This window comes from Urocampus carinirostris, chromosome 19 (genome assembly GCF_059441175.1).
Source record: "Urocampus carinirostris isolate Australia breed hairy pipefish chromosome 19, RoL_Ucar_1.0, whole genome shotgun sequence".
Lineage (NCBI taxonomy): Eukaryota > Metazoa > Chordata > Actinopteri > Syngnathiformes > Syngnathidae > Urocampus > Urocampus carinirostris.
The window spans coordinates 20,163,192-20,189,294 of record NC_142367.1 but is presented as its reverse complement, the minus strand read 5'-3'; the positions used below and the strand labels follow the sequence as shown (position 1 = coordinate 20,189,294).

At 41.4% G+C, this 26,103-nt stretch overlaps 1 protein-coding gene across 8 annotated transcripts in view; it reads left to right on the top strand.

Moving 5' to 3' along the window:
• Positions 1–26,103, top strand: part of LOC148347649 (myosin-binding protein C, fast-type-like) — a 60,816-nt gene that overhangs the window by 17,752 nt on the left and 16,961 nt on the right. For 2 of the 8 annotated variants that reach the window (XM_088323596.1, XM_088323595.1), the window contains exons 3-18: positions 8,890–8,913; positions 12,079–12,141; positions 12,201–12,349; positions 13,763–13,880; positions 13,978–14,026; positions 15,444–15,503; positions 15,596–15,759; positions 15,879–16,011; positions 17,101–17,225; positions 17,308–17,413; positions 18,866–19,029; positions 19,092–19,257; positions 21,635–21,741; positions 21,817–21,846; positions 21,929–22,071; positions 24,457–24,616. In XM_088323596.1, coding sequence (XP_088179722.1) covers positions 8,890–8,913; positions 12,079–12,141; positions 12,201–12,349; positions 13,763–13,880; positions 13,978–14,026; positions 15,444–15,503; positions 15,596–15,759; positions 15,879–16,011; positions 17,101–17,225; positions 17,308–17,413; positions 18,866–19,029; positions 19,092–19,257; positions 21,635–21,741; positions 21,817–21,846; positions 21,929–22,071; positions 24,457–24,616 — 1,761 coding nt within the window. Of the gene's footprint in view, positions 1–3,816; positions 3,841–8,889; positions 8,914–12,078; positions 12,142–12,200; positions 12,350–13,762; positions 13,881–13,977; positions 14,027–15,443; positions 15,504–15,595; positions 15,760–15,878; positions 16,012–17,100; positions 17,226–17,307; positions 17,414–18,865; positions 19,030–19,091; positions 19,258–21,634; positions 21,742–21,816; positions 21,847–21,928; positions 22,072–24,456; positions 24,617–26,103 lie in introns of all 8 variants that reach the window. The other 6 variants (XM_088323597.1, XM_088323598.1, XM_088323594.1 and 3 more) reach the window with 5 other exon arrangements.

The window sequence follows — 26,103 nt, the reverse complement described above, 5'->3', positions numbered from 1 at the left end:
ATATTTTAACAGGGAGAATGGATGGCAAAATATTTTCCAAACCATGAGCAGTTTTGGCCGCAATCCATTATCCCCAAGTAACTATTACTGAGAACAGTTGCCGACGAAGCGTGCTTTTTTTTTTCCCGATTCGGGCTGCTGACACATGCTCTCGCGGCCCGTTTAAAATTGCACTGTTTTCTCCGCCATCCACTAGCATCAGTAGATTATCGTTAAGAGCAGGGGCCAAAAGAGCAAATGTGTTCTTTCCGCCTAAAAAGAACTGCACCTGTGCGGCTGCAATCCACTATCCTTGGTCGCCTAGTGCAGAGTGCATGTAGATTTCTAAAAATCGCTGAACTTCTTGTCCATGAATTAAGGATTACACTAATACTCAAATGATACAATTCTTTTGAGTCTATATTACATGGCCAATTAAATTTAGATTTCTACAATAGCAAATCATTCCCTATATATATATTCAACACTTACAAAATATTCAGCCTTCATTTGTAAATTCTCCCAAAATTGTGATGTGTCATTTTCCTTCATTAACACAATTTATGTTTCAGCAGAACAGAAAAGAACCATCATTTCTATTTTTAACCATTACCTTTTTACACAGCCACCCTAACAAGAATCAGTTGGCATGCACCTGCTGGGGAAAAGAAAATATTGACACATTTTCTCACAGCTTTTTAAAATTCTGGCCACATACAGGCACGTCGTCGAATTCCTATTTTGGTTTCCTGTGTACGTTCCGCCCGCAGAAGGAGTTATATGCCGTATATGAGTGTTCCTAACGCCTGCCCGAATAATCCCCTCAATGTATTCACGTAGAAGCGAATCCATGCGCCTCGCCGTGTGGAAATGAGGATTCTCTCAGCACTATATGCGCCGGCGATCTCTTGTTTGCCACGATAGAATTCCTCGAATCCCCGATCGAAATACGTGTCCTGGAGATTTGAGCGTGTTTCTGCAGCGGCGTGTGCACTTTGATTCGATTGCAGGCCGCCTCATGGAGGGGTCGTCGTACTCGTTTTGGCTTGGGGGCCACATAGAAGACACTCTCACAGGGGCCGGATTAGTAGATCAGGGAAAGAGAGAGAGACAGTAAAGAAAAGAGAGGGAGAAAGGAAAGAAAGACAGTAAAGAAAATAGAGAGAATGGAAAGAAAGACAGTAAAGAAAAACAGTGAAGAAGCAGACAGGAAAGACCGAAAGAGATAATGAAATGAAACACGGGAAAAAAAGAGACAGAGAAATGAAAAAAGGGAGAGAGAGAGGGAAGAAAAAAAGGAAGAGAGAGAGGTAAAGGAAAGAAAGACAGTAAAGAAAAGAGAGTGAGAGAAGAAAGACAGTAAAGAAAGACAGGAAAGAAAAGAGGGAGAATAGAAAGAAAGACAGGAAAGAAAAGAGAGGGAGAATGGAAAGAAAGGGAGAATGGAAAGAAAGACAGTAAAGAAAGAGAGAATGGAAGGAAAGACGGTAAAGAAATAGAGAGAATGGAAAAAAAGATAGTAAAGAAACAGACAGGAAAGACCGAAAGAGATAATGGGAGGAAAGACAGGGAAAAAAAGAGACAGAGAAAGGGAAAAAAGGAAGAGAGAGAGGGAAGAAAAAAAAATAAGAGAGAGGGAAAGGAAAGAAAAAAGGAAGAGAGAGAAGGGAAAGGAAAGAAAGAAGGAAAGAAAGAAAAAGAGAAAGAAAGAAAAATGGAAAGTGTGAGAGAAAGAAAACAAGAGAAAAGGAAAGAGAGAGAGAGAGCGAGAAAGAGAAATACAGCTCTCGTAGCCTTGCGAGTGGCACTTGGCTTTGGCGGCATCAAGTGGACATCTTTAAAACTGCAGCTCATTTTTCTCTTTGTCCTTGAATCATGTTGCAGAAGATCCAAAATCGTATGGAACTACACAGTGATACCTCAGTACTCGACCCTAATCAGTGTTAGACCACCGAATTGTTCAGGACCTGAAACATTTTTTCCCATTCGAAGTAATGGTATTTATTTTGATACGTTCCTACGCATTACAAATGACCTAAAATATTCATAAAGGGTGTACCTCATTATTTGAATGTGTGGAAAGATTAAAATATGAAAGATTTTCAAACTTTGAAACCATTCACTGTACTTTCCCTCTTTTCCTTCTTGACGCTCCCTTTATTGGGATCAAATATTATGTCATGATATGTCAGACAGACCCAAATGCAGGACACAAGGAGACGGGGATGTGATCAAACCCCAATAGGGGGCATTTATACAATAAATGAAAAATTAACTAATAATAAGGGAGAGTGAAGCCAAGACTGCCGAGGGGGGAACACTTGGGAGGGGATCGGTAGTCTTAAAAAGATTTGGTATTACCTTTAAGAAGTTGGCTGGTGAAGGTCGTGGGATGAGGAGTGGAGACTTGGGAGAGAAACTTGGGAAGGCGGTTGAAAAGGAGGTTTGGGTCTACCTTTGAGAAGATGGCTGGTTAAGAAGGTCTTGGGATGAAGAGGGCACTGCAGAGGAGTGAAGATTTAGGAGAGAAACTTGGTAAGGTGGTTCTGTTGTGGTAGAGGTGTTGAAAAGGGGGTTTGGGAGTACCTTTAAGAAGATGGCCGGTGAGGAAAGTCTCGGGATGAGGAGGAGAGAACCTCGAGAAGGTGGTATTGTGGTGGTGAAGGTCTTGAAAAGGACGTTTGGTAGTACTTTTAAGAAGTCAAGTCATGTCACATTTATTGATAACGCCCTTAATCACAAAAATGTCTCGAAGGACTGCACAGGATTACAATTACAAAATTACCTGATCTTAAACCAGCCGAGGGAGAAGATGGCTGGTGAGGAAGGTTTCGGGATGAAGAGGGGAGACTTAGGAGAGAACCTCAAGAAGGTGGTCTTGTGGTGGCGAAGGTCTTGAAAAGAAGGTTTGGGAGTACCATTAAGAAGATGGCTGGTGAGGAAGGTTTCGGGAGGAGAGACTTGGAAGAGAACCTCGAGAAGGTGGTCTTGTGGTGGCGAAGGTCTTGAAAAGAAGGTTTGGGAGTACCTTTAAGAAGATGGCTCGTGAGGAAAGTCTCGGAATGAGGAGGAGAGACTTAGGAGAGAACCTCGAGAAGGTGGTCTTGTGGTGGCGAAGGTCTTGAAAAGAAGGTTTGGGAGTACCTTTAAGAAGATGGCTCGTGAGGAAAGTCTCGGAATGAGGAGGAGAGACTTAGGAGAGAACCTCGAGAAGGTGGTCTTGTGGTGGCGAAGGTCTTGAGAAGAAGGTTTGGGAGTATCTTTAAGAAGATGGCTGGTGAGCAAACTCTTGGAGCGTGATGGGAAGAGAAGTTCTTGAGCAGGATACGTAAAATGAATCAGCAAAGTGAAATGGGAGGCTGGAGTATTTATAGTCGGGGTTGGCTAATTGGATAATTGGGAGGACCTGGACAGGAGAGTGAGACACGGAAATGGGGTAATGCTGCCATCTTTTGGAGAAGAGCCGGACTGCATGCGCGGAAACATGACATATTGTCAACAAAAAAATGCAATAAAACACCCATACATTTATAACGCGGCCAGACGATCTATCTCGAAAAGATGCTAACAGACAAAGCTAGCCTCGTCAAGATGGCCACTAATCTCACTTCGGCAACACGTTCGACTGTGTCCACGTTGAGTTACGACTTCTCGTGCGAATATCGAAGGAAAAACTACTTCAATTTTTCGCCTGATCACGATATTTTTCCAATACAGAGTCGAGTACCAAGGTATCACTGTACATATATGTATTTGTGTGTAAACTGTTGTGCAGCATACGTGCTTTTGCTTCCTCCTCGTTTCGTTCTTCACTCCTGCTTCTCGCTTTGTCTGCAGCAGATTCCGACTCTAGCTGGGAGGGTAAGAAAAGAAAATATTTTTGTCCAGTGTTTTTCAAACTTTTTAGAGCCAAAGTACAAATTACTGGTCTACAAAATTACATGTTTGAATATTAATTAAATTATTATTAATTTATTATGAATTAATTCAATAATAATTCCCATTCTTTTTGTTTTATGTTGCTTAGGTTCACATTATTTGTGGGTACCATGGTTTGGGATTAAATAGAGGATTTTACTATATTTTTGTCATTCCAAATTCCTTAATACATTATCCCTTGTTTATCGCGGTTAATTGGGAACATATTAAGCAAAATTCCGATAAATTCCCCAGCTCGCAGCAATAGTCTACCAGGGATAAAGGATCACGGCGGCAAGAGTGCTTTTATTATATATTATTATGCAGAAAGAATGTGAATATATATCTGCCTTGAATGACACAAATTTGCGTTCTCGGCCTTCACTTTGAGAAACTCTTCACTGGGGATAATGGATCGTTGTTAATTTTAGTTCATTTTAAGTGGGCCAAAAGGGTAAGTTTCAGTGGCCCAATTTGCAAAAAATAAATAAATAAATTAAAATGCTTTGCCAGACCAATATCTCAGCAATAGAAACCAGGGATAATGGATCATGACCACAACTGTGGATTTCATTTTAGGCAAGCAAGAACGTAACGCTTCTCAACCAAAGTGTCTCCTGGCGGGTCCCTCTCGCAGAAATATGAGATCGGGGAGAATGGATGGCAGATATTTACCAAACCAAGGCCACAAAGTAAAAAACTTGAAATGAAAACGAGCAGTTTTGGCCGCGATCCATTATCCCAGGGTCAACTATGGCTGAGAGCAGTTGCCGTCGGAGCGTGCTCTTTTTCCCGGTTCGGGCTGCTCCCGCATACCGTCGTGGCCTGCTTGAAATGAATTGCACTGTTGTGGCCGCGATCCATTGTAATCAGTGAATTTTTGTTAAGAGCGAGGGCCAAAAGAGCAAATGTGTTCTTCCCGTCTAAAACGAACCGCAATTCATTGTCCTTGGTTGACGGCAGAGTGCATGTAGATTTCCACATATCGCGGAGGTTATGGTCCACTTAACCGTGATAAAATGGGGATTTTAAGTTTTTCTATATATTTAAAGGAGCAAAAATGGTTCACGGCACATGGGTTGAAAAACACTGGGCTACTGCAATGATTGTTTTTAAATGTTACTCTTTCCCTATGTAAAGGCGTAATCAGGGCTGGCCCACACCTCAAGGGGACCCTAAGTAAATATTTCAAAGTAACTTTCAATATGGAGTCTGGAACAACATTTGGAGTGGGGGCCACATCTTGGAGACCAATCCAATTTTTGCATTAATGAATAAATTACACAAGTAAATCAACCTAACATTAGCTCCTTGTCTTAAGCACTAAATCTGATATTTAGATTTGTCGTGTTACTCTGTGTTTTCGTAGTAATTCTGCAGTTGGATTTTGGTAGTATTTCTATAGAATGTTTAGAGTACTACTATAGTTTTATTTTTGTAGTATTCTTGCAGTAGAATTTCTGACAGTATTTCCATGGTAGAATTTTGGTGGTATTTCTGGAGTTTTTTGTAGTATTTTTTTTCTTTTTGTTCTATTTCCCCCCACCCTTCCTTTAAGTCATTTTGTGCACACTTTTACATAATATTTGGTCGTGTGGGGATTAAAGAAGCAAAAACAACCTGAAGAGCCGTTTGGGACCCGGAAGAGAGTTTTCTTAAGTGAGCCGAGCAGAAGAAGCCGGTTCTCGAAAAACTCTACGGACTTTACTTTTCAACTTCGTTCGACATTGACTTCAAAATACCGCATTTAGAAAACGGCATCAGGGGAACCTGTGTATTTTTACCTTCATGCACTGTAACTTTGACTTAATTCGCTTCTTAATTAACAATTTCGAGCCCTGATTTTTGTGCGCTGGCTAGATTTTCTCGTGCGCTGAGAATGTGCAGGCAGTGCACAATTGCGCACGCGCGCAGCTTAGAGGGAACGTTGATCGGGACTGTACCAAGACACATTTTTTGCGTCTCCATTTATACAGGATCCTTCTTGCTTGTTCTGTAATTTCAATAATAAGCTTTCATTACTGAACAATAACAGCGCGGGGTATCATTTGATACCCCGGCTTTGCCCTCAATTGAACATTACGGTCCTATTAATAAACTCCCCGGGAAGCCGAGCCCTCCAGAGAATCGCTCCCCGGACGTCAGACGAGTCGGTTTAATAGTAGCCTGTCCCGTCCGAGATCCAAATGCCTAAGAGACGTTACATAAAGTAGATTTGCTGCCGTGAGTTGCGATAAGTCAGGCATCTCGAACACTCTCTGTTCAGGTTTTACAAGCGAAATCTAAGAACTGGCTTTTGCCGCTTCAAGGGATCTGTGGCCAACCTACTTAGGGAAGTAAAGCAATTCTTGAAGGTTGTTTTCACAAAGAAATATGAAAATCCGGTAACTCCTAAATTGCCATCGACGGCTTTATACGCCAGGTCTCTAGCTCATTGACCATGAATGGAATTTGAGACACGCGGCGAATTATTCTTAGCGAAACGGCAGGAAAGCTGAATGACAGTAGCATTTGGTTAGCTACCCGATCCAGTCTCTGTGCGACAACTGCAGACTGCGATTTTTTTGTTTCGCTTGAATTAGATTTAGATGTTCTTGCGTCACTCCACGTAGGAGGGTTTCCTCTCATCTTGTGCTATGTTGGTTTGATCTCCATCGGGGTAATTGCAACAGCCGTCGGTTCCTCCGTCCCTTCGGGTAGACGCTCGGAAGATCTTACATACCAAGGTTGTTTAAAGCCTTTCCCGCGAGGCTAAAGCCTAAGTACGTGGGTTGAGAGGTGAAATTATTCTTAACCACAGTTGAGCTAATAAGGCAGGAAGCAACTGCCAAGTACTTTAAGCTCACATTAAAACACACAGCAGGCGGTATTACCGATTCCCCGTGCAGACCAACAACCGCTAGTAATGCTACAGGGGTTTCTATGGAACAATTACGGTCCTGCTGAAGTATTCAAGGTCATTTCAAATACAGTGGAACCTCGGTTCTCGACCATAATCCGTTCCAGAACCCTGTTCGAGAACCGATTTGTTCAATCACCCAAATCATTTTTCCCAATAAAAATAATGTAAATCGTTTTAATCCGTTTACCATGAATGTTTAACTTAAACATGAAGCTAACCCAGGCAAATCGTACGTTCGCGTTAGCCTAATCTTCTGTACGAAAGATTACGCTAACATGAACGTGTAAAAATGAAAAAATCAGGTCGTTTAGAAGTCATTTAGCACCACAAGTGGCTAGCGCTTGATTGGAAAGGGGGCTCCGTTCCCACACCCTGAATTTTGGGCTCAGTTTCAACACCCTGAATGTTCAACGTAATCATAAAGCTAACCCAGGCTAATCGTACGTTCGCGTTATCGTAATCTTCCGTAGGAAAGATTACGCCAATACGAACGTGTAAAAAAAAAAAAAGATAAAGAAAAGAATTATGAATAGGATTTATTACCTTTGTGGTGGTCAGCAGAAGGCGTATGCTGTATTCCCTAGCAAGATCGGAAACTCACACACCTCTTTCATATTTAGCTATTATGTCTTTCTTAAAGGCAATAGTTGTACGAACAACTTTTATTTTTTCACCTGTCCTGCTTGCACAGACCTTCTTCGGAGGCATAGTTAGGGGCTAAAACACTCCGTTCACCGATATTAAAAGCGAAAGCAAAAAGAGGCAAGTGCGCACGTGATAACAGTTGGTCACGAGGGGTGGGGGCGATCTACACCCGTACGCCGCTCAGCATCGCATTCTAGCGTACGCACTCACGCATTACCGGCGTTCGAACTCCGAATTTTTGACCGAACAGCGAAGCAAGAATTACTCGAAATCATTGGTCGAACTCCGATTTGTTCGAACTGAGAGGCGTTCGAAAACCGAGGTTCCTCTGTACCAGATTTTTCGGGAGCGCTTGATTATGGAAAAATCTGTTTTCAAAACTAAATGACCTGGGTTCATTCATGAATGGTTACCGTAAACTACCGTTCTCATGAATAGGGTCACTCGACAATTTTGTGTTTTCTATGAAAAAGTCAAAATTGTATTTATTAAATGAGCTGTTCAATGTCTTTGTTGGTATACCCATTTAAATCTCTTCCTTTCACCAGTCTCAAATATGGCATTTTCTTTCCTGCTCTACCTTGGTGGCCAGCATCTCAGATTCATCTCTTCTCTGTAGATGTTGACACTGGTGTTTTGTGGATATTACTTAACCAAGCTGCTAGTTGAGGACGTCTAACTAGACTAGGTGTCAAACTAGAGACTAAGTCAGGAGTCTCTAACCTTTTTCAGCTGCCTTTTGTTACTAATTAGCGCAAACGGCACCCAGTTTAATATGAATTTCTAAAATAACATTTTATCATAGTATTACTATGTTGTCTCTATGTTTTTCTCAGGTTAATTATTGGAAGTAGGGTTAAACTGACTCAGAGAACCACTAAAAAAATCATTTTATGAGGAAAATCGCAATGACTCCGCACAGATAGGATATTTTCAAAACAGACCCGCGAGTACCACGTAGTTGTCCTCTTGCTTGGTTGCGAAACAGGGCCTCCCACTTCCCTTTTCTACTCTGGTGGGAGCCTTTTTTTGATATTCTCTGAAGGGAGTAGTACGTACCATTGTAGGAGATCTTCAGTTTTTTGTCACTTTCTCGCATGAAATAGCCATCATTTTTATATAGACTGTCGGGTTTCACATGAAAGTTCTCTTTTTATGAACATTCTAAAAGTGTAAACAAATGTGATGAGACTAGCTCAAAGGAAGGTTAATTATTTGGATTCTCTAACCAGATAAACCGTTTCCAGCTGTGCTAGCATCATTGCACTAAAATGAAAATGAACTTGCCTGATTTCTTTGTGTTCTGACCCACAAAAGCAGTAATTCCCTTTGTTTTTCGGCAGGGGGTAGGGTGATGAAGGCCCTGTCACCATGTGATGCATTCACTCATAAAATCTCGCACTTATCCTTAGCGCCGGTATAACTGCAAATTGTTTTTTTCCCAGCTAAGGTGAAGGCAGTAGGGGAGGGTAAGCTCGGATTTGTGTTAAGATGTCACTGCATGCACATGTCTTTTATTTCATTTATTTTAAGCGTCTACGTCCGATGTTGCATCCGAGGTGATGTCTACACGTGGGTTTGTGAATGCATACCCGTTTTCTCTTTTTGTTGTCGGAACAATAAAGTGTGTACTTGTGAAACGTGTTGTGGTTCGTTTCAAGACTATCATTGTTCAACGTTAAACCTGCCTGCTACCACACCAGGTTGTCATTTGTGTCCATGTTAGAGGTAAGATCTGGCCTAAATAACTCAGCCCGACCCGACCCGAGTCGCGGGTGTCTAAACCCGAACCCACCCGAACCCGCCCAAACACGACAGATTAAATTGATTTCATAAAAGAGCCAGAAAAAAACCCAAAGCTTTACTTCAGCTGTGCATACCTCAGTGGCAAATCACCCAGCTTGGGGTTTACTTGGGGCCGAGTCCCTCAAATCAAGGGAGTGCAGTGGCAAAATGAGCATCTCGGCGACGTGCGGCGAACAGAAGCGAAACTGAACAAAATGACACGAAAAAAGAAAATCAAATTATGCAGTTTACAAGCAGCAAATAGTGAAAGATTTGGCCAAAAATCAGAAATAAAACTTGTAAGCTATTGGCCAGAAGCAAAAATGTCTGACGTGAGGGAGGTGGAAGCCGTGCGTATTTTACTTCAACACCGAAGCAGGAAAACTTCTTTGGATATAGTGATTTTGAGTTAAAATGATAGTTTGGTAAGCATTTTCTTTATCTAAATAATTACTTGAGTAAAAGTAGGTGCATGCTGTGTAGATCATCATCGGAGGAGGAAAAAAACCAGCGAGAGAGAAGCCATTTTAAGCCCAAATTTCTGGCCGGGTGATGTCGGGTCCGGGCCCAAGATCTTACCTCCATAATGGATCCTATCTCCACAGGTGTTTTTATATCCACAGAGAAATATAGGAATATAGTTAATTCCAAACAAATGTACATTTAAATTGAAGCAATTTTTACACACTAAAACCAGTAGTGTGTATGTAAGACACTGAGAATGACAAGATCAAGGTTGTACGTTTTTTTTAAAGGTTGCCTCTTAAAGGACATATACTCGACTTAAACCTAAGCTAAATCAGAATATATATATTAGTTCCCAGATCGGAATATATGCTACGGCACATGTTGCATTGTGAAATTTACGAAAAAGGATTCTGTGCCATAAATTTTAAACTATGTCCCTTTTTCGTACCGCATCGAAATCAAACAAAATTTCGTTTGATTCTGACTGACTTTGAAAACAAGCGCTCACTTATTCGATAAATGTAGCATTTTTATCTTATGCTATGCCTAAAATTAGCTTAAAATTTGATGAGAAGTGTCCTCTTGTATGCCAAAAAATGTCATTGTCTTCTTTTCAAAATCGAGAAAAATGTGACTTATACTCTGGCACAACTTATAGATGTACTTTTATATTTGATTATGTATATTTGGCATTGTGCAATTTATCAAAAAAATCAGGTAATTATATATATATATATATATATATATATATATATATATATTAATAAACATGTGACCTATAATCCAGTAGTCAGGACTGGTACAAGCAGGGGACCCAAATGTGTAACGTTTCACACAATGCTTTATTAAGGGAAAGGGGAAGTCAGGGCGAGAAGAAAAAGACAGCAATCTGGTGCTAACTGGGCAGGAGGAGCGGGAAGCTCTTGCGAATGAAGCGTGGTCAGAGATCAGAACAAGTCGAGCAGTTGGGACGGGAGAAGGAGCGTGGTTGGAGTTCGGAACAAGTCGGGTAGCCGGGATGAGGGGGAAGCCAGGGATCGGGGATCGATACAGGAAACAGAATCAGGCAGGATACGGGTAGCCAGGACAGGAGAAAGGAGCTTGGATCGGGGATCGATACAGGTAACAGAATGTGGATACGGGTAGCCAAGACAGGAGAACGGAGCTTGGATCGGCGATCGATACAGGTAACAGAATGTGGATACGGATAGCCAGGACAGGAGACTGAAGCTTGGATCGGGGATCAATAAAGGAAACAGAATCTGGATACGGGTAGCCAGGACAGGAGAACGAAGCTTGGATCGGGGATCAATACAGGAAACAAAATCAGGATACAGGTAGCCAGGTCAGGGGAACGGAGCTTGGATCGGGGATCGATACAGGTAACAGAATCTGGATACGGGTAGCCAGGACAGCAGAATGAAGCTTGGATCGGGGATCAATACAGGAAACAGAATCTGGATACAGGTAGCCAGGACAGGAGAACAAAGCTTGGATCGGGGATCAATACAGGAATCAAAACGGAAGCGAGAGTCAAAAGTGCTTGCCTTGCATGTGCTGAGGTTCGCAGACGGACTGACCAGGAGTGAACGAGAATGATGTGTTTAAATAGGAGGAGGACTAATCAGGGAACGGGTGGCAGCTGGGGCTGAACGAGGGAGCGCAGGTGAGGGCAATTGGCAAATCATGACAGGTAAAACATTTATGAGTATTTTTATACTTAATTATGTATATTTGGCCTCGTGCAATTTACCCCAAAATCAGTTTTTTTTATATTAAGAAAAATGTACCCTATAATCTAGTAGAACATGTAAACCTATCTTTCTGCTTAATCATGTATATTTGGCAGAGTGTGATTTACAGCAATTTATAGCCCGTAAATATCGGTAACAACGTTTATTGATTATAACTGGATATATATTTACCGCACAGATACTTATGTTGTTTACATTTATTCTAAATACACATTATAAGTACTGTAAAGGCTTCCTGCAAGCCTTCTCAAAGAAAAACATGTAAAATAGAAAAACAAATGAGGAAGCTGCATAAACCAGAAAACTAAGGAAGAGAAAACAAAATTAAAAAAAGAAATCTGTATATTCACTCAGAACTGACCCTGTTCAGTTCGTTAAACCGAGAAGACAAAAATAAGAAATGCTTTGAGTGTCATTCTGTGTTCTCTAACTATTGTGCTTCGAATCTTTTCTGTGATTTTCCTTGTCGTACGATATCCATTCCAAACTTGCTGCCGTCTTGATTGTTGCACACCATCGGGTCATTGTCACTGTCGGTGCTGTCTCCATGCCCAGTCTACAATGATTCCCTACATAGAATCCCTAGAAAGATAAAATATATATATTTATATATATTTTTAATTTCAGAAGCGACAGAGCTTACTGGGCTCTTCCTGGAGAAACCACCAGATCAAGTCACCGCTGTTACAGGTAAGACCTGCAAACTTCGTTCCGCGTTGACACAACTAACCGCTGTTTTCCGGTAACAGGACAGGATTTGATCCTCATCGCCAAGGTCGATTCTAGCACCCTGCTAAAGAAACCCATGATGAAATGGCTGAAGGGGAAGTGGCTGGACCTGAGCAGCAAGGCTGGGAAACACATGCAGTTCAAGGAGACCTATGATCGGAATACAAAGGTACTGGGATCGGTTTTTGGGGTATTTCTGTGATTCAACAATATTTGAAGAAAAGTAATGAATACAGTTACTAGTAATTGCGTTCCCGTATGTACCCACATTAAAGCTGACCCTCTAAAATTGCTCAAAATGTTCACATAATAAGATTTCCTCAATTCCTGAGTAATATAAGAGACAATAAACAATAAAAAGGACCAAAATTCTGTGTTTTAACCGTAAATTCTGAACGTTTGCCACATTGATTTTGCTGCCTTTGTATAAGCTATGTGGATATAAACACCCCTCTTCCATGAAATTTTTAGGGTTGTGTTGCTGCTGGCTTAAGGGTTCAATTAGACGTAAGATCGGGTTGAAAAAAAAAAACAGCCCGACTCGGGCTTGTGGGTATCAAAACCCAAACCAGCCCAAGCTTGACCAATCAACTTGAATAGAGGGACAGAAGATCAAACCCATTATTTCCCATTTTATCATTGAAGACTTGGGAGAAGGAGCCCTTTTCGGCCCAGCCCGAACCCTAACGTAATGATTGAAATATTATGCACAATGTGACCCATATATCACGTCGAAATCTGGTCTGGGCTTGAAATTTTACCTCTAGGTTGAATTTTACTTCTTAATCTTCTTCTAAACTTTTGAATGACCGATATTTCATGTTGACAATATCTATGTATTATTTGTTATTGCTACATCCATTGCAACCAAGTCATCCTTTTGATTTGATTTTAATTTTATATTATACTTTAATTATTTTATATTTTATTTGTAACTTTATTGTTTGTTAATGCAACATCCGTTGCAGCCTGGTCATCCTGGAAGGGGGATAACCTCATGTGCGGTCCCTTCTCAGGGTTTCTTCATTTTCCTAATTTTGAGGTTTTTGAGTTTTTCCTTGCCCTCATGTAGGTTTTAGATCAGGGGATGGTGTCATAATAGTATGTGGTTTGCAATAATCTGTGGTATGTGCAGCCTGTTGAGACTCCTTGTGATTAAGGGTGTCACAAATAAACATGACTTGACTTGAGGTTTTTGAGTTTTTCCTTGCCCTCATGTAGGTTTTAGATCAGGGGATGGTGTCATAATAGTCCGTGGTTTGCAATAATCTGGTCTGTGCAGCCGTTTGAGACTCCTTGTGATCAAGGGTGTCACAAATAAACATGACTTGACTTAAATTGATTTCTAGAGTGGAGCAGAAATGGTTACGGAAAAGAGGACTTTAAGATCCATTATCTCCTTTTAAAAAGCAGTAACGGATCATGTTTTAACGGCAGTTGAGTTACGAAATGTTATTAATAAAGCGTTACAGCACTCGTAACTAAGAAATCACGCTCCAGGAACGCGTTCTTTGTATCGCGTTCTCCCATCGCTGCCGTCCAAGAATTATAATACCCCTCTAACATTTTTCTCCACGAAAAGATTTACATGTATGAGATGATCATCACCAAAGTGGTCCCCGCAGACGCCGGCGGCTACAGGTGCGAGGTGACGTCCAAAGACAAATGTGACAGTTCCAGCTTTGAGATCTCCGTAGAGGGTGAGTGAAATCCGAGTTGGGTCGCATTCCCCGTACGTTGCTGTTCCGGATTGATCTGACCCCAAATTTGCCGTCTCGGCAACTTCTCCCCTTTCAGCCGCCCAGCAGGACGAGCACGTGGACATTTTGTCTACCTTCAAGAGGGCGTAAGTGCAGTTTCCAGTCAAGTTATCATAAATCAGGGGTGTCAAAGTCAAACAGATGGAAGGGCCAAAAATATCGAATGTTGATGTTTTGAATGTGAGGCTAATAGTCTTGCGCAGGCCACAGACTGGTACCAGGCCTCAAGTAGTTTGTCCCCGGGCCGCACAGAAAGACAAATAAGTCCCATTATTTTTTACCGATTGTGTCACAACCAGAACGGAGACAGGACCCACTTGCGTTGCGTTTCTCACAAGTTTTATTATTAGAAAGAGAAAGAGTTGCACACACGATCCCGTGATCACTGGTCGCGGGAAGCAGGTCGCTCTGAACGTGGAAGTGGGACTTCCGTGGCGAGCGATGGCGGTGTCGAGAACGGAAAAAAACAGGTCAGTAGCTGGGATAGAAAAGCAAAAAAGCGTGGTCGGGATCGGAAACAAGTCGAAAGCCAGGAGAGGAGAGTAGACGTGGTCGAGATCAAAAACGGATCGTTATTCGGGACGTGGTCCAGATCAAAACCGGTCGTAATTCGGAACGAGAGAGCAGATGTGGTCGAGATCAAAACAGATTGTAACGGGAGACAAACAGGAGCAAAAAACGGGACAGGCTAAAAATGGCTTGCAGACGGACTGACAAAAGGGGACTGACCGGACAGAGTTTAAAGAATGACAGGGAGCCAATCTTTCAACAAGCTGCAGCTGGCGCCACACGAGCGGGGCAAATTGGGCGCCATGGCAACCGTGACATAATTTTTTTAATTCAAAATTGTAAAAATCAGTTGAAAAATGAGAATTTTCACGTTATTTGTTTGCCCTTTACTGTTGTTCAGTGAATGATAGAAAATCACAATCAGTCATTTCTTCTTTAAAGAGATTTTAGCCCACTTTTGCTAAGATATGAAATATAGGATAGTTATGGTGCTACAATTTTTTTTCTTTGTTTGGTTAGCACTTTACCACTAGGGTATAGAGGTACAATTTCCTGGGGTCTGCCTTGGGCAAGTATAGCCTGGTGGCACCCATCCCTCTTGCGGGTCTCAAACCGGGGACCTTTGGCGTGTTAAGCGAATGTGCAAACGACTGCTCGACGGAAATACGCCTAAATGGTACTGATTTTTTTCATTTATCTATCCATCCATTAGCTGCATCGTTTATCTTCACTAGGGTCACGGGGTGCTGGAGCCCACCCCACTATCTTCGGGCAGTGGGTAGGGATAGAATTCTTCCCAATAAAACTGAGATACGTTACGCAAGGGGGTCCAGTTTCCTATCTGGTCTTGACACATAGCGTGATTTCAATTGAGTAGTTTTCACGAAAATATGTGTCACGTATGGTCATGTCTGAGCAACAGGCCCAGTTCCCAAATTTCCGATTTTTTTTCAAAAATGGCCGATTCCAATTAAACCGAACCCATCTCTGCAGGGATGCCGGCGAAGACGACGGCGACCTGGATTTCAGCGCTCTTCTCAAAGCTGCCAAGAAGTGAGAAGATCTTTGCTTACGCTAGCAAGCACATCCTCACACTGTATAATTGTTTCATTATAACGCCCCTGTCCCGTTCCTCTGACTGACAGGAGGAAACCCGACAAGGTGGAGGAGGAGGTGGACGTATGGGAATTGCTAAAAAGCGCCCACCCGAGCGAATATGAGAAAATCGCTTTCAAGTACGGCATCACCGACCTGAGGGGCATGCTGAAACGTCTGAAAAAAATGAAGGTGCAGCCCAAGCCCAGCGAGGGTGAGTCAGGTGGAGACTGCGCCAGATCATCCGGAGTGGGCGCAATCACATTCAAGGACACGCAGAGGAGAAAGTCAGAGGAATTGAATCCCTCCCCCATTTTTTCTCCCCCCCCCCAGCATTCCTTACCAAGCTGGAATCTTGCTACACGGTGGACAAAGGCAAGAAAATCGTTCTTAAGTGCGAGGTGATGGATCCCAACGCCCAGGTCAAATGGTTGAAGAACGGCCAAGAGCTCAAACCCTCTGCCAAGTACATACATAAAAGAACACGCAAACTCAATCATGTTGCATGCCTTTTTTTATTAGCTTCCTTTTTTTCTCCTTCCGATTTTACTGTTTGTCTGAAAGGTATAGCAGGAAAGACAGTATACTCAGTGTAATGACGGTGTCGTTTGCCAACGAAACGGCTCGATGAGCTGGCTCTTTGAAGTGAACGACGAGAGCCGACTTCCTTCGAATCTTTCTAATTTTCTCTACCTTTTCCTCTATTTTATTTTCGATGTCTCTCTTTTTCTAATTTCTTCTCTCCTTCTCTCTGTCTCTTTGTTTCTCTCTGTCTCTCTTTCTCTCGTGTTTGCTCTCCCTAACTTTGAGAGAGAGCTTTCTTTCTCTGTCTACCTTTCTCTCACTTTCTTTCTCTTTCCCTCTCTTTTTTGTCTCTCTTTCCCTCTTATTTTCTTTCCTCTCTTTCTTTCTCTGGCTCTCTCTGGTTACTCTCTATGTCTGTTTCTCTGTCTTTGTTACTCTCTCCTTCTCTCCATGTCTACCTCTCCCCCTCTTTTTCTTGCTTTTCCCCCCCCTCTCTCTCTCTCTCTCTCACTTTATTTCCATTTTTATTTCTCTGTCCCTCCTTTAGTCTCTTTCATTTTCTCTATTTCCTTCTACCTTTCTTTTCTCTCTCTCTGTTTCTTTCTCTCTCTTTCCCTCTTTTTTTCTGTCTCTTGCGCTCCTTCTCTTCAAATCGCTCTTTCTTTTGCTTTATTCCTCTCTTTATCTTAACATCTCACTATTTTTCTCTCACTCTCTTTTTTTACTCATTCTGTTTTGCTTTTTTTCTTTCTTTTTATCTTTCTTTATCTTTTAGTCTTTCTTTTTGCTGCTATTACTTTCTCTCTCTCTTTCTTTCATCTTTATCTCTCTTTTGAAGGTGCCCGTGTTTGGCATAAGTGGCGTCACCTTTGTGTTTTTGTTGAATATACAATTTCAAAAACTTTAAACCAGGTAAAAGTTATATCGAAACATAGGCTATTTACTACATTAGGGTACCACATTTTCAAAATGAATTAATTTCATGCAGAACAAATACCATAAAACATACTTACATCATGTTCTTTTCCAGATACTTGATGGAGACCAACGGGAACATCAGAACGCTCACCATCAACAAGACCACCCTGGCTGATGACGCCGAATATGAGTGCGTGATCGGTGAAGACAAGTCTTTAACTGAGGTTTTTGTCAAAGGTACGTCAACTTTCCCCCCTCCTTTAAAACAAAAACATGTAAAACATTTAAAAACGGATTGGAAACTCTTCTTTTTATCCAGAACCGCCCGTGACCATCACCAAGCTGATGGATGACTACCATGTAGTAGTAGGGGAGAGAGTGGAGTTCGAAATTGAGGTGTCGGAGGAGGGTGCTCACGTCATGTGGTCAGTATTGCTTCGATCTTTGTTTGGAGGAAGAGAAAATATACATTTTGAGTATTAAAACAAAAACAGTATCCTGAAAGTTGACTTGGATTAATGCTAGTTGTAGTTTGGGTAGATCACTAAGAGGTAGGGAAGTATGGAGCATTATCATATTTTAGACCAAAATAATAATTACAAGTGCATATTCTTTAACCTCACACAATGACTGCAGAACAATAAAAAAATCTCTTGAAAAAAAACACAGATTAAACTACTCAAGAATCCCTAAAATAAAGCAAATTATACCAAAGACAAAATAACAGAAAATGGAAGGTAAACCCTTTGAACTTTAAGTGACATTTAAAAAAATATTGTTTAATATTTACGTTAAAAAACTTATTTAGATAATCATTTAATATTACTGATACGACTTTAACGTTCAACAAAGAAATAGTAAAATACCTGCAATTTTTAGTTTCATTCATATGTTAGATAACTCGGTTTAAAGTAAACATTTGTAAATACATAAATACTTTTCTACTTTCAACAACACAATTTTGTAATTGGTGATAAAATAAAATACTGTAATCCCTTGTTCATTGCTATTAACTGGGACCAGAACTTCCTGATATATGTAAACATCAGTGAAGTATTCTTCAGGGGTAATGGATCACGCCCGCAGAGGTGCTATTCATTTTAGGCGGACAGAACAAAAAAAAAGCCACATCTGTACGCATGACATAAATGTGTTCATCGGCCCATGCTCTCAGTAATAGTCGACTGGGGATATTGGATCACAGCCCAAACAGTGCAGTTCATTTTGTGCGTGGAACAATGGCACACTTCAGTGGCCCTAACTGAAAAAAAAAAAAAAAAAAAAAAAAAAAAAAAAAAAACGTTTCCTAGTCCCTGCTCGCAGCAATAGTCAACTGGTGGATAAGGGCTCACGGTCATAACAGTGTTTTTCATTGTAGGCAGGCCAGAATGGCGCACCTCCAGCCCTTGCATTCTGCCTGTCCCATGCTCATAGCGTTATAAGATTGGGGACAATGGATCATGGCTGCACGAATGCAGTGTATTTTAGGCTGAAATGAGGCCAAAAATAGAGCCGCAAAAAAAAACGAGTCCTCTGCCTGTCCAGGCTTGCAGCAATATGCGATCAGGGATAATGGATCGTGGCCACACGAGTGGACTGTGCAGCAGAAAAAGCTCTGACGGCTCAAACTGGAAAAAATGTTACATTGTGTGATTGGGGATAATGGTTAATATTCAACTTCCGATGCACTGAGGCCGCGAAGTAGCAAAGGCTTCCAGTAATAAGTGTAAAATATTCGTAGTCTCCATTTTAGGTAATAGTCTTAGCGATTACATACAATTGCATTATTGTTCTTGAATATCAATTTAAATATGGCTGCAAATGGGGGCTGGAAAATAAAATTGTATTTACATATCCGGGTGTCGTGAATTTTCCAGGTTTTATGGAGAGGAGGAAATCGCAAAAGACTCCTCGAAGTACCGCTTCAAAAAAGACGGGAAGAAACACACCCTTATCATCCAGGAAGCCACATTGGATGACATCGGAATGTACCACGCCTGGACGAACGGGGGTCACACCAAGGGAGAACTGGAGGTGGAAGGTATCGAACCCGAATGTGCTGAAAATCTAGCGGTTTCCGATACCATTTGCGATCCCGTCCAGAAAAACAACTGGAGGTGCTGCAGGATATCGCCGATCTGACGGTGAAGGCCAGCGACCAAGCTATGTTCAAGTGCGAGGTTTCCGACGAAAAGGTCACTGGAAAGTGGTACAAGGACGGGGTGGAAGTCATGCCCAGTGAACGCATCAAAATGACCCACGTCGGAAGGTATGGATCACCCCTAAAGAATAGTCTTTCCCCGTATAGTTTTAGGACAAGGCGCATTGAACCCTAGTAGCGGTAGTAAGAAAACTGAAACTTTACCACTGGAACACCAGTAAGAGTTCATCCCATTATTACACAACTTTTACCAGGTTCCACAACGCTGATTTGCATAGTTCATTCTAAAGTTAAACCGTATCCCCACCTCTCGTCTTGATGTGTATGCATGACGTAAAAAATCTTGTATTTTGTAGAAATACATTGTTTTCTCTATTCTCAAACACACTTGTTCTCAACTGGTTTTGACTTCAGGACCTACCCCAATGACAAACTCGGACACAAATCGAGAAAAAATTCCACTTCTCAACATTATCTAATTAAAGGATTGTCAAAGAAGAGGCGGATTAATATATTTATCTTCTTTTTTTTCAAAAAGCGAAATGACCAGCAAAACCAAAACGACTTCAAGTACCATATACTTGCATGTAAGCCCACATACTACCATATAAGCGACAACATTAAAACTAATTTAATATCGACGTATACGAAAATTATAATAAAGTGTGTACCTAAACATTAATACATTATCACGTCTGGCGCGGTTGCCATGGCGCCCAGTTGGTCCCAGCCAGGTGGCGACGAATTCTGGCGCGGTTGCCTCGGCGCCCAGTTGGCCCCGCCCATGAACACCGACTGATACGCATTTGACTGAGTGCTTCTTAGAGTACTGAAACGCGTTCCTTTGAACTCTGCTTTGCTGGAGCGTTTGTTATGCTTGTTAAACTTTGTGAACCTTCTGTGAGATTTCTGCAAGTTCTGTTTGACTCTGAAAAAAGCCTAGTCTGTGAATCTGCCCGTATTTGATCCTGTTTTGTTTTTTGGTCTGATCCGTTTGTTTTTGGACATTCTTTTCTTTTGAGTGGATTTATAATTCACTCCTGCGACAATCGATTCCTGGATCGATTGTGCGCCCTCCTCCTCTTCCCCCAATAAATTGCGAGTACGTCTACGCGAATGGGTCCTTTCCTGTTTCCTGCTAGGTGACATACATATCTAGTTATGTAATTAATAAAGATTAATGTACTGGTAAAAAGCTAAAAATATAACATTTTAAACTAATTTAATTCTACGTTCTAAAAGCGCTTCAAATGCAGCCATTCGACTCAGACTTTTCCTTCCTGTTATCAGCAACTTTCTTTGGACCCATTATTATTGTGGACAGTAAATGGATATAAAACCAACACATTCCAAATAGAATAAGACGGGGTCCCTCTCAAACACGCTAATTGATTGAACAGAAGAAGAGATCAAACAGGGCGGTATCGCCATCTACCGTTAACGAGTAATTAACTCTCCCATTTTTCTTCTTCCTGGCATTATTTTGCCAAGGAAAAGACCTGCAACCCACTGACAATTGATCCGTGATCCGCTTTTGGGTCCCAACCCACAGGTTGAGAAACACTTCTATTACTTTCGTTGGTGAAGAAGTGGAGAGACTGTTTCATCTATCAGAATGCACTATGCAAATTAGTGTCATCATGAAAATAGTGTGATGATGAGATGAGAACGAATGCCTGTATCACTGGTGGTCTGAGGGTAAAGTGTCGGCGCTCTCACCATCACTACTCGGGTTCGATTCCCGTCGCATATAATGTTTAGCAATTCATGTCAGCGATGTTTATCGATTTGATCAATCATTGTGCAATCATTGCTCAAATATGGCCTTATAGCAGGGGTGTCAAACTCATTTTAACTCGGGGGCCACACGATAGAACAAACATTCTGTTGGGGGCCAAACTAGTACATTAAAGAGAAAGAAAAAGAGATAAAGAAATAAGAGAAAGAGGGAAGGAAAAAGAGAGAGGGCGGGACAAAGAAAGAAAAAGAGAGAGAGGGAGAGAGCGTGAGAAACAAAAGATAAAAAGTCATGAGAGTGGGGGAAAAGAAAGAGAGAGGAAGAAAGAAATCCAAAGAGAAATGGAAAGACAGAAGGAGAGAAAAGAGAAAAGAAAGTGCGAAGAGTATGAAGAGAGAAAGAGAAAAGAGAGAAAAGAAAAAAAAGGAAGTTAGAGCAAAAGAGGTTAAAAGTCACAGAGAGAGAAAGAACAACAAAGGAAGAAAAAGAGAGACACAGAGAGTGACAGAGACAGAGTGGGAGGAAAGGGGTGGAAAGAGAGAGAGAGAGAGAGAAATAAATACAAGTACAGTGTCTTTGTGAGAGGCACCAGGCTTTGGCAACATCAAGTTGACTCTCGCGGGCCGGATTCAATCCCTTAGCGGGCTTGATCTGCCCCGTGGGCCGCCTGTTTAACACCTGTGCCTTATAGTATGGAAAAAAAAGAAAAAAATTGTGAATCTTCCCTCTACTATTGCCTCCTTCCAGATTTCACCGTCTGATCATTGACGACGTGAAACCGGGGGATGCCGGAGACTACACTTTCGTCCCTGATGGATACGCTCTGTCGCTTTCGGCCAAACTCAACTTCCTGGGTGAGGGAAACATCACCCAAATGTTTGCCATTGGCAGACAGCATTAAAGACTGTCTTTTTCTCTCCTCGGTGCAGAAATCAAGATCGACTACGTGCCCAGACAGGGTAAATCAACTTTAGAATCCTCTCTCTCTCTCTCTCTCTCTCTCTCTCAGGCATTAAACCTCACTCTAGAGCGCTCTTTAAGATCCTCCAAAGATCCACCTGGACACCACCGGTAACATGGTGTCCCAGAACACCATCATCCTGGTGGCCGGCAACAAGATGAGACTGGACGTGGAGATCACGGGAGAACCGGCGCCGACAGTGGTCTGGTGCAAAGCTGATCAGGTTAGTTCGATTAGTCAGGTCTGATCAGTCTAAAGGTTTAACTTGGGATGGGACCGGTCGATCAGGGAAGCACCCTGCCACCAAAACTGCTAGTACTACAAGATTAGTACTGCACATTGCTGAGTCTTCAAGGTTGTATGATAAGACCATTGCTCTGATGTACACTGATATGAAAGAATACATTCAGCAAGACAAGTCAATAGTTAAAGCACGTCTAGAGCTTTTAACTCCAAAGTTGAATCAACCCCAGTGTCAACTCCAGGGTTATAACAGTTCAAGCGCTTTAACTCGAGAGTTAACTCTTTAAAGCTTGAATCTTGAGTTATCACCAGATGAACTGGAATACTCGTGATAGTGACAACATACTCAGTGACCTATTTTGATCATCTAACAGTATCGATACTGGTTTTGTGAGTACGCTCATAAATTTTTAAAGTTATTAGAATTTCTTATAGGCAAAACTGATTCATATAGTGTGGAGGTAAGATAGGGCCTAAAAAAATCCAGCCACACGCCTTCAGGTATTAAAGCCAGACCCAGCCCAAGCACGACCAACTCACTTGATTTGAGTGAGGGCCTGAAGCAAACCCGAAATTTTATATTTTATTGGTGAGGACTCAAAGGCGGAGGTGCAGTTTTGGTTGACTCAGACTTTCGGGTCGAGATCCAGCTCAAGGTCTTACCTCTAATATATTGTAATCCCTCGTTTATTGTGTTTAAAAATAGCCAAACAGATTTTTAACATGAGGCCACAGCTCGCAGCAATATTCAACCGGGGATAATGGAGTGTGGCGGCACCTGTGCTGCTCAATTTTGGGGTAAGGCACAGAAAAGAAAACCTGCCAAGCATGACAAAAATTTGCTGTCTCGGCCTCTGCTTTTAGCGATGGTCAACTTGGGATAATAGATCGCGACAAAAACAGTGCAGTTTGTTTTAGGTGGGCATACATTATATTATATATACCGGAGCCATATCCGCCTAGTGGGAGGTGGCTAGAGTCAGAAACACGTTCATATTTCTGACTCTTTCTGGGAGAATGATACAGAGGAGGGGATTCCCAGCCCCCTCACTCAACCCAACTGATGCGTTGGGAGTCATTAGGTGACCAAACCCCACAATTCCAACCCCTAATGTCGAGCGCCAAGCAGGGAGGCAATGGGTACCAATGTTGTAACTCTTAGGTATGACTCGGCCGAGGCTTGAACCAGCAACCTCCCAGTCTCAGGGCGGGCGCCTTACCCCCAAGGCCACCGAGATGGCATACATAATACATGTTAAATGTATCAATATTACTGGTATTGGCGAACAATGAAAAAAATACCTTCAAAGTATACTTTGCATTTATTTTTAAGCTATGAGGCTTCAAATTTGGAGATAAAAGATTGGAGCTGCTTTAACTCCAGAGTTAAATCAAGTCAAACGAAGTTTACACAGTATTTATAACCGTTTGTAATTCCAGTTTTTGTGATCTTATTCTATCTCATGGTTAGTTCCAGTCATCCATTCATTATCTGCACTGCTTATCCTCAGTAGGGTCCCGGCGGTGCTGGAGCCCATCCCAGCTATCTTAGGGCAGTGGGCAAGGGACACCCTGAACCGGTTGCCATCCAGTCGCAGGGCACACAGAGGCAGACAATTCATTCGCTCGCTCTTTCACACCCAGGGACAATTTCGACCGGCCATTTAATATGACATGCATGTTTTTGGAATGTTAGAGTACATGCAAACTCCGCACAGGAAGGCTGGTAGCTGGACTTTAAACAAAGCCTCAGAACTGTGTCGCAGTTGGACGAACCGCTCAACCGCCCTTTATAACCCTGAAAAATCCCGAATCCATTTTTGTTTTGTTTTTAACTGTTATTACATTTCTTAACGCATAGTTATGGTAGATATTGACAGATATTGAAAGTTTGGGTTGCTCTGACTCTTTCATGGACAAAATAACAAAATGGTACATGGTAACTGGTCTGAATTTATATAGAGCTTTTCAAGTCACTAAAGACCTCCCAGAACCCTTTACAATGCGCTCCATACTTACTCATTCACACACACACCGATAGCGGTGTCAGCCATGCTTATCAGGGGCATTAGGGGTTCAGTGTCTTGCCAAAGGACAAGGCGGCCTGCATGATACTCGGTCAAAAAAGGGTTAAGGGCGAGTAAATCCGCATCCTGCCAACTCAAAGTGCATCTGCCCTGGAGCGCCCGTGGCTAACTACCCTGAAGTAGCTCCGGGACAAACAGCAACACTCCCACTAACCCCACAAACCCTATTTTTCTCTCTAGACCAACAGAAAGTCGATAACAATAGCCTCTATTGCGCGGCTGGAAGATACAATTTTTTTCGATCTACTGGAATGACGGCAAGTTTTTCCCCGTGCTAGCCCATCACCGAGACTTCGGGGCGAGTGAGGGTGGAAAACAGGAAAGATCTGAGCTGCTTCGTCATCGAGGGAGCCGAGCGAGAGGACGAGGGGAACTACACCATCGTGGTCACCAATCCTGCCGGAGAAGACAAGGCTGTGCTCAATATCAAGGTGGTCGGTAAGAAAACGCCTTCATTGCCATCATTTGCCTTCGGAAAATCCTTTAAACTTTTAAAACCTGTATGAAAATCTGTTCAATTAACGAAACATTGGATTAAAATGTAAACAATTTCACAAAGTTGGCTAATATTTTACTGGCACAACTAATTAGGACTTTTTTTTTTTTTTTTTTTTAAATAATTTGATTAATATGTTTGATTTTGATATTGACAAAAAATATGTTTATTTTTGCAGTAAGTTCAGTAATTAATTTAAATTGAAAGGTGTAATTTTATTTTTGCGATCCAGATTTTTATTCTATTTAAAACGATTGACCTGCAACTATAATCAGTAACAACGTCAATCCAGTTTTCTGATTTGATTTTTATATTAATATACAATATTGCAGCAAATGTAAGAAATCATGGAATTTTAATGGCCTTATTTTGATTTGATTCTAAATATGTTTTTAATGTTATAAAATAAATGTTCATGTATGATTTTGTGTGATAGTTTTAAAAATTCTAATTCGAAGGCACAATTTTGTTTTTGCATTTTGGATTCTTTATTAAAATATTTATTTAGTTTTGATCATTGAACTACTATAATACGGTACATGTAAAAAAAATAAACCGGACAAATCAATAACTAATTATTTATATAATGCCTAAAAACCTATGTAATTTCTTTCTACATTTCAGATTTTTCTAAATATTTTTTTTGTTTTAATTCTTCAACTACAATCATAAATGTTAGAGAAATAAACTGAATAGCTTGATCATGTCCTTCCTCCAGATAAATCAATTTGTAAATTGACATATCTGATTACTATATTGATATCAAAAGTAGGTAATAAAAACTTTATATTTAATAATAGCCATTCATTCATTCATTCAATATCTGCATCGCTTATCCTCAGTAGGGTCGCGGGAGTGCTGGAGCCCATCCCAGCTGTCTTCAAGCAGTGGGCAGGGGACACCCTGAACTGGTTGCCAGCCAGTCGCAGGGCTATTTTATAATATATCATATGTATATGATAATCTTTATATTTATGTAATTTGAATAAATCAAACTAAACTCTGGGTAGTCCAAATGAAACCACTACAAGAAATACTACTAAAATAAAACATATCAAAAGTTGAACTATTTTGCTGTTTAGCGACATTTTTGGAAACCATTACAATGATTACAATATTCAGATTTTCTGCAATAAAATGTAAAAATGTGAAAATTATCTGAATATTTCGTATAAATGCTTTTTTTCCCCAACCCATTAGCATCGGTACATAAAGAAAAATACAAACCCTGTAAAAAAATTACAATATGTAATTTGTTGTTACTGTCACGAACCAGAACGGGAAACAGGGAGCGGAACCCAATTGCGTAACGTTACTAACAGTTTATTGGGGAGAAGAGGAATGAGCACACACTCAATCTGGGGATCGTTGGTCGCAGAAGGAGATTGATCGGAACGAGGAAGTGGACAAAATCAAACAGATCGGGGCG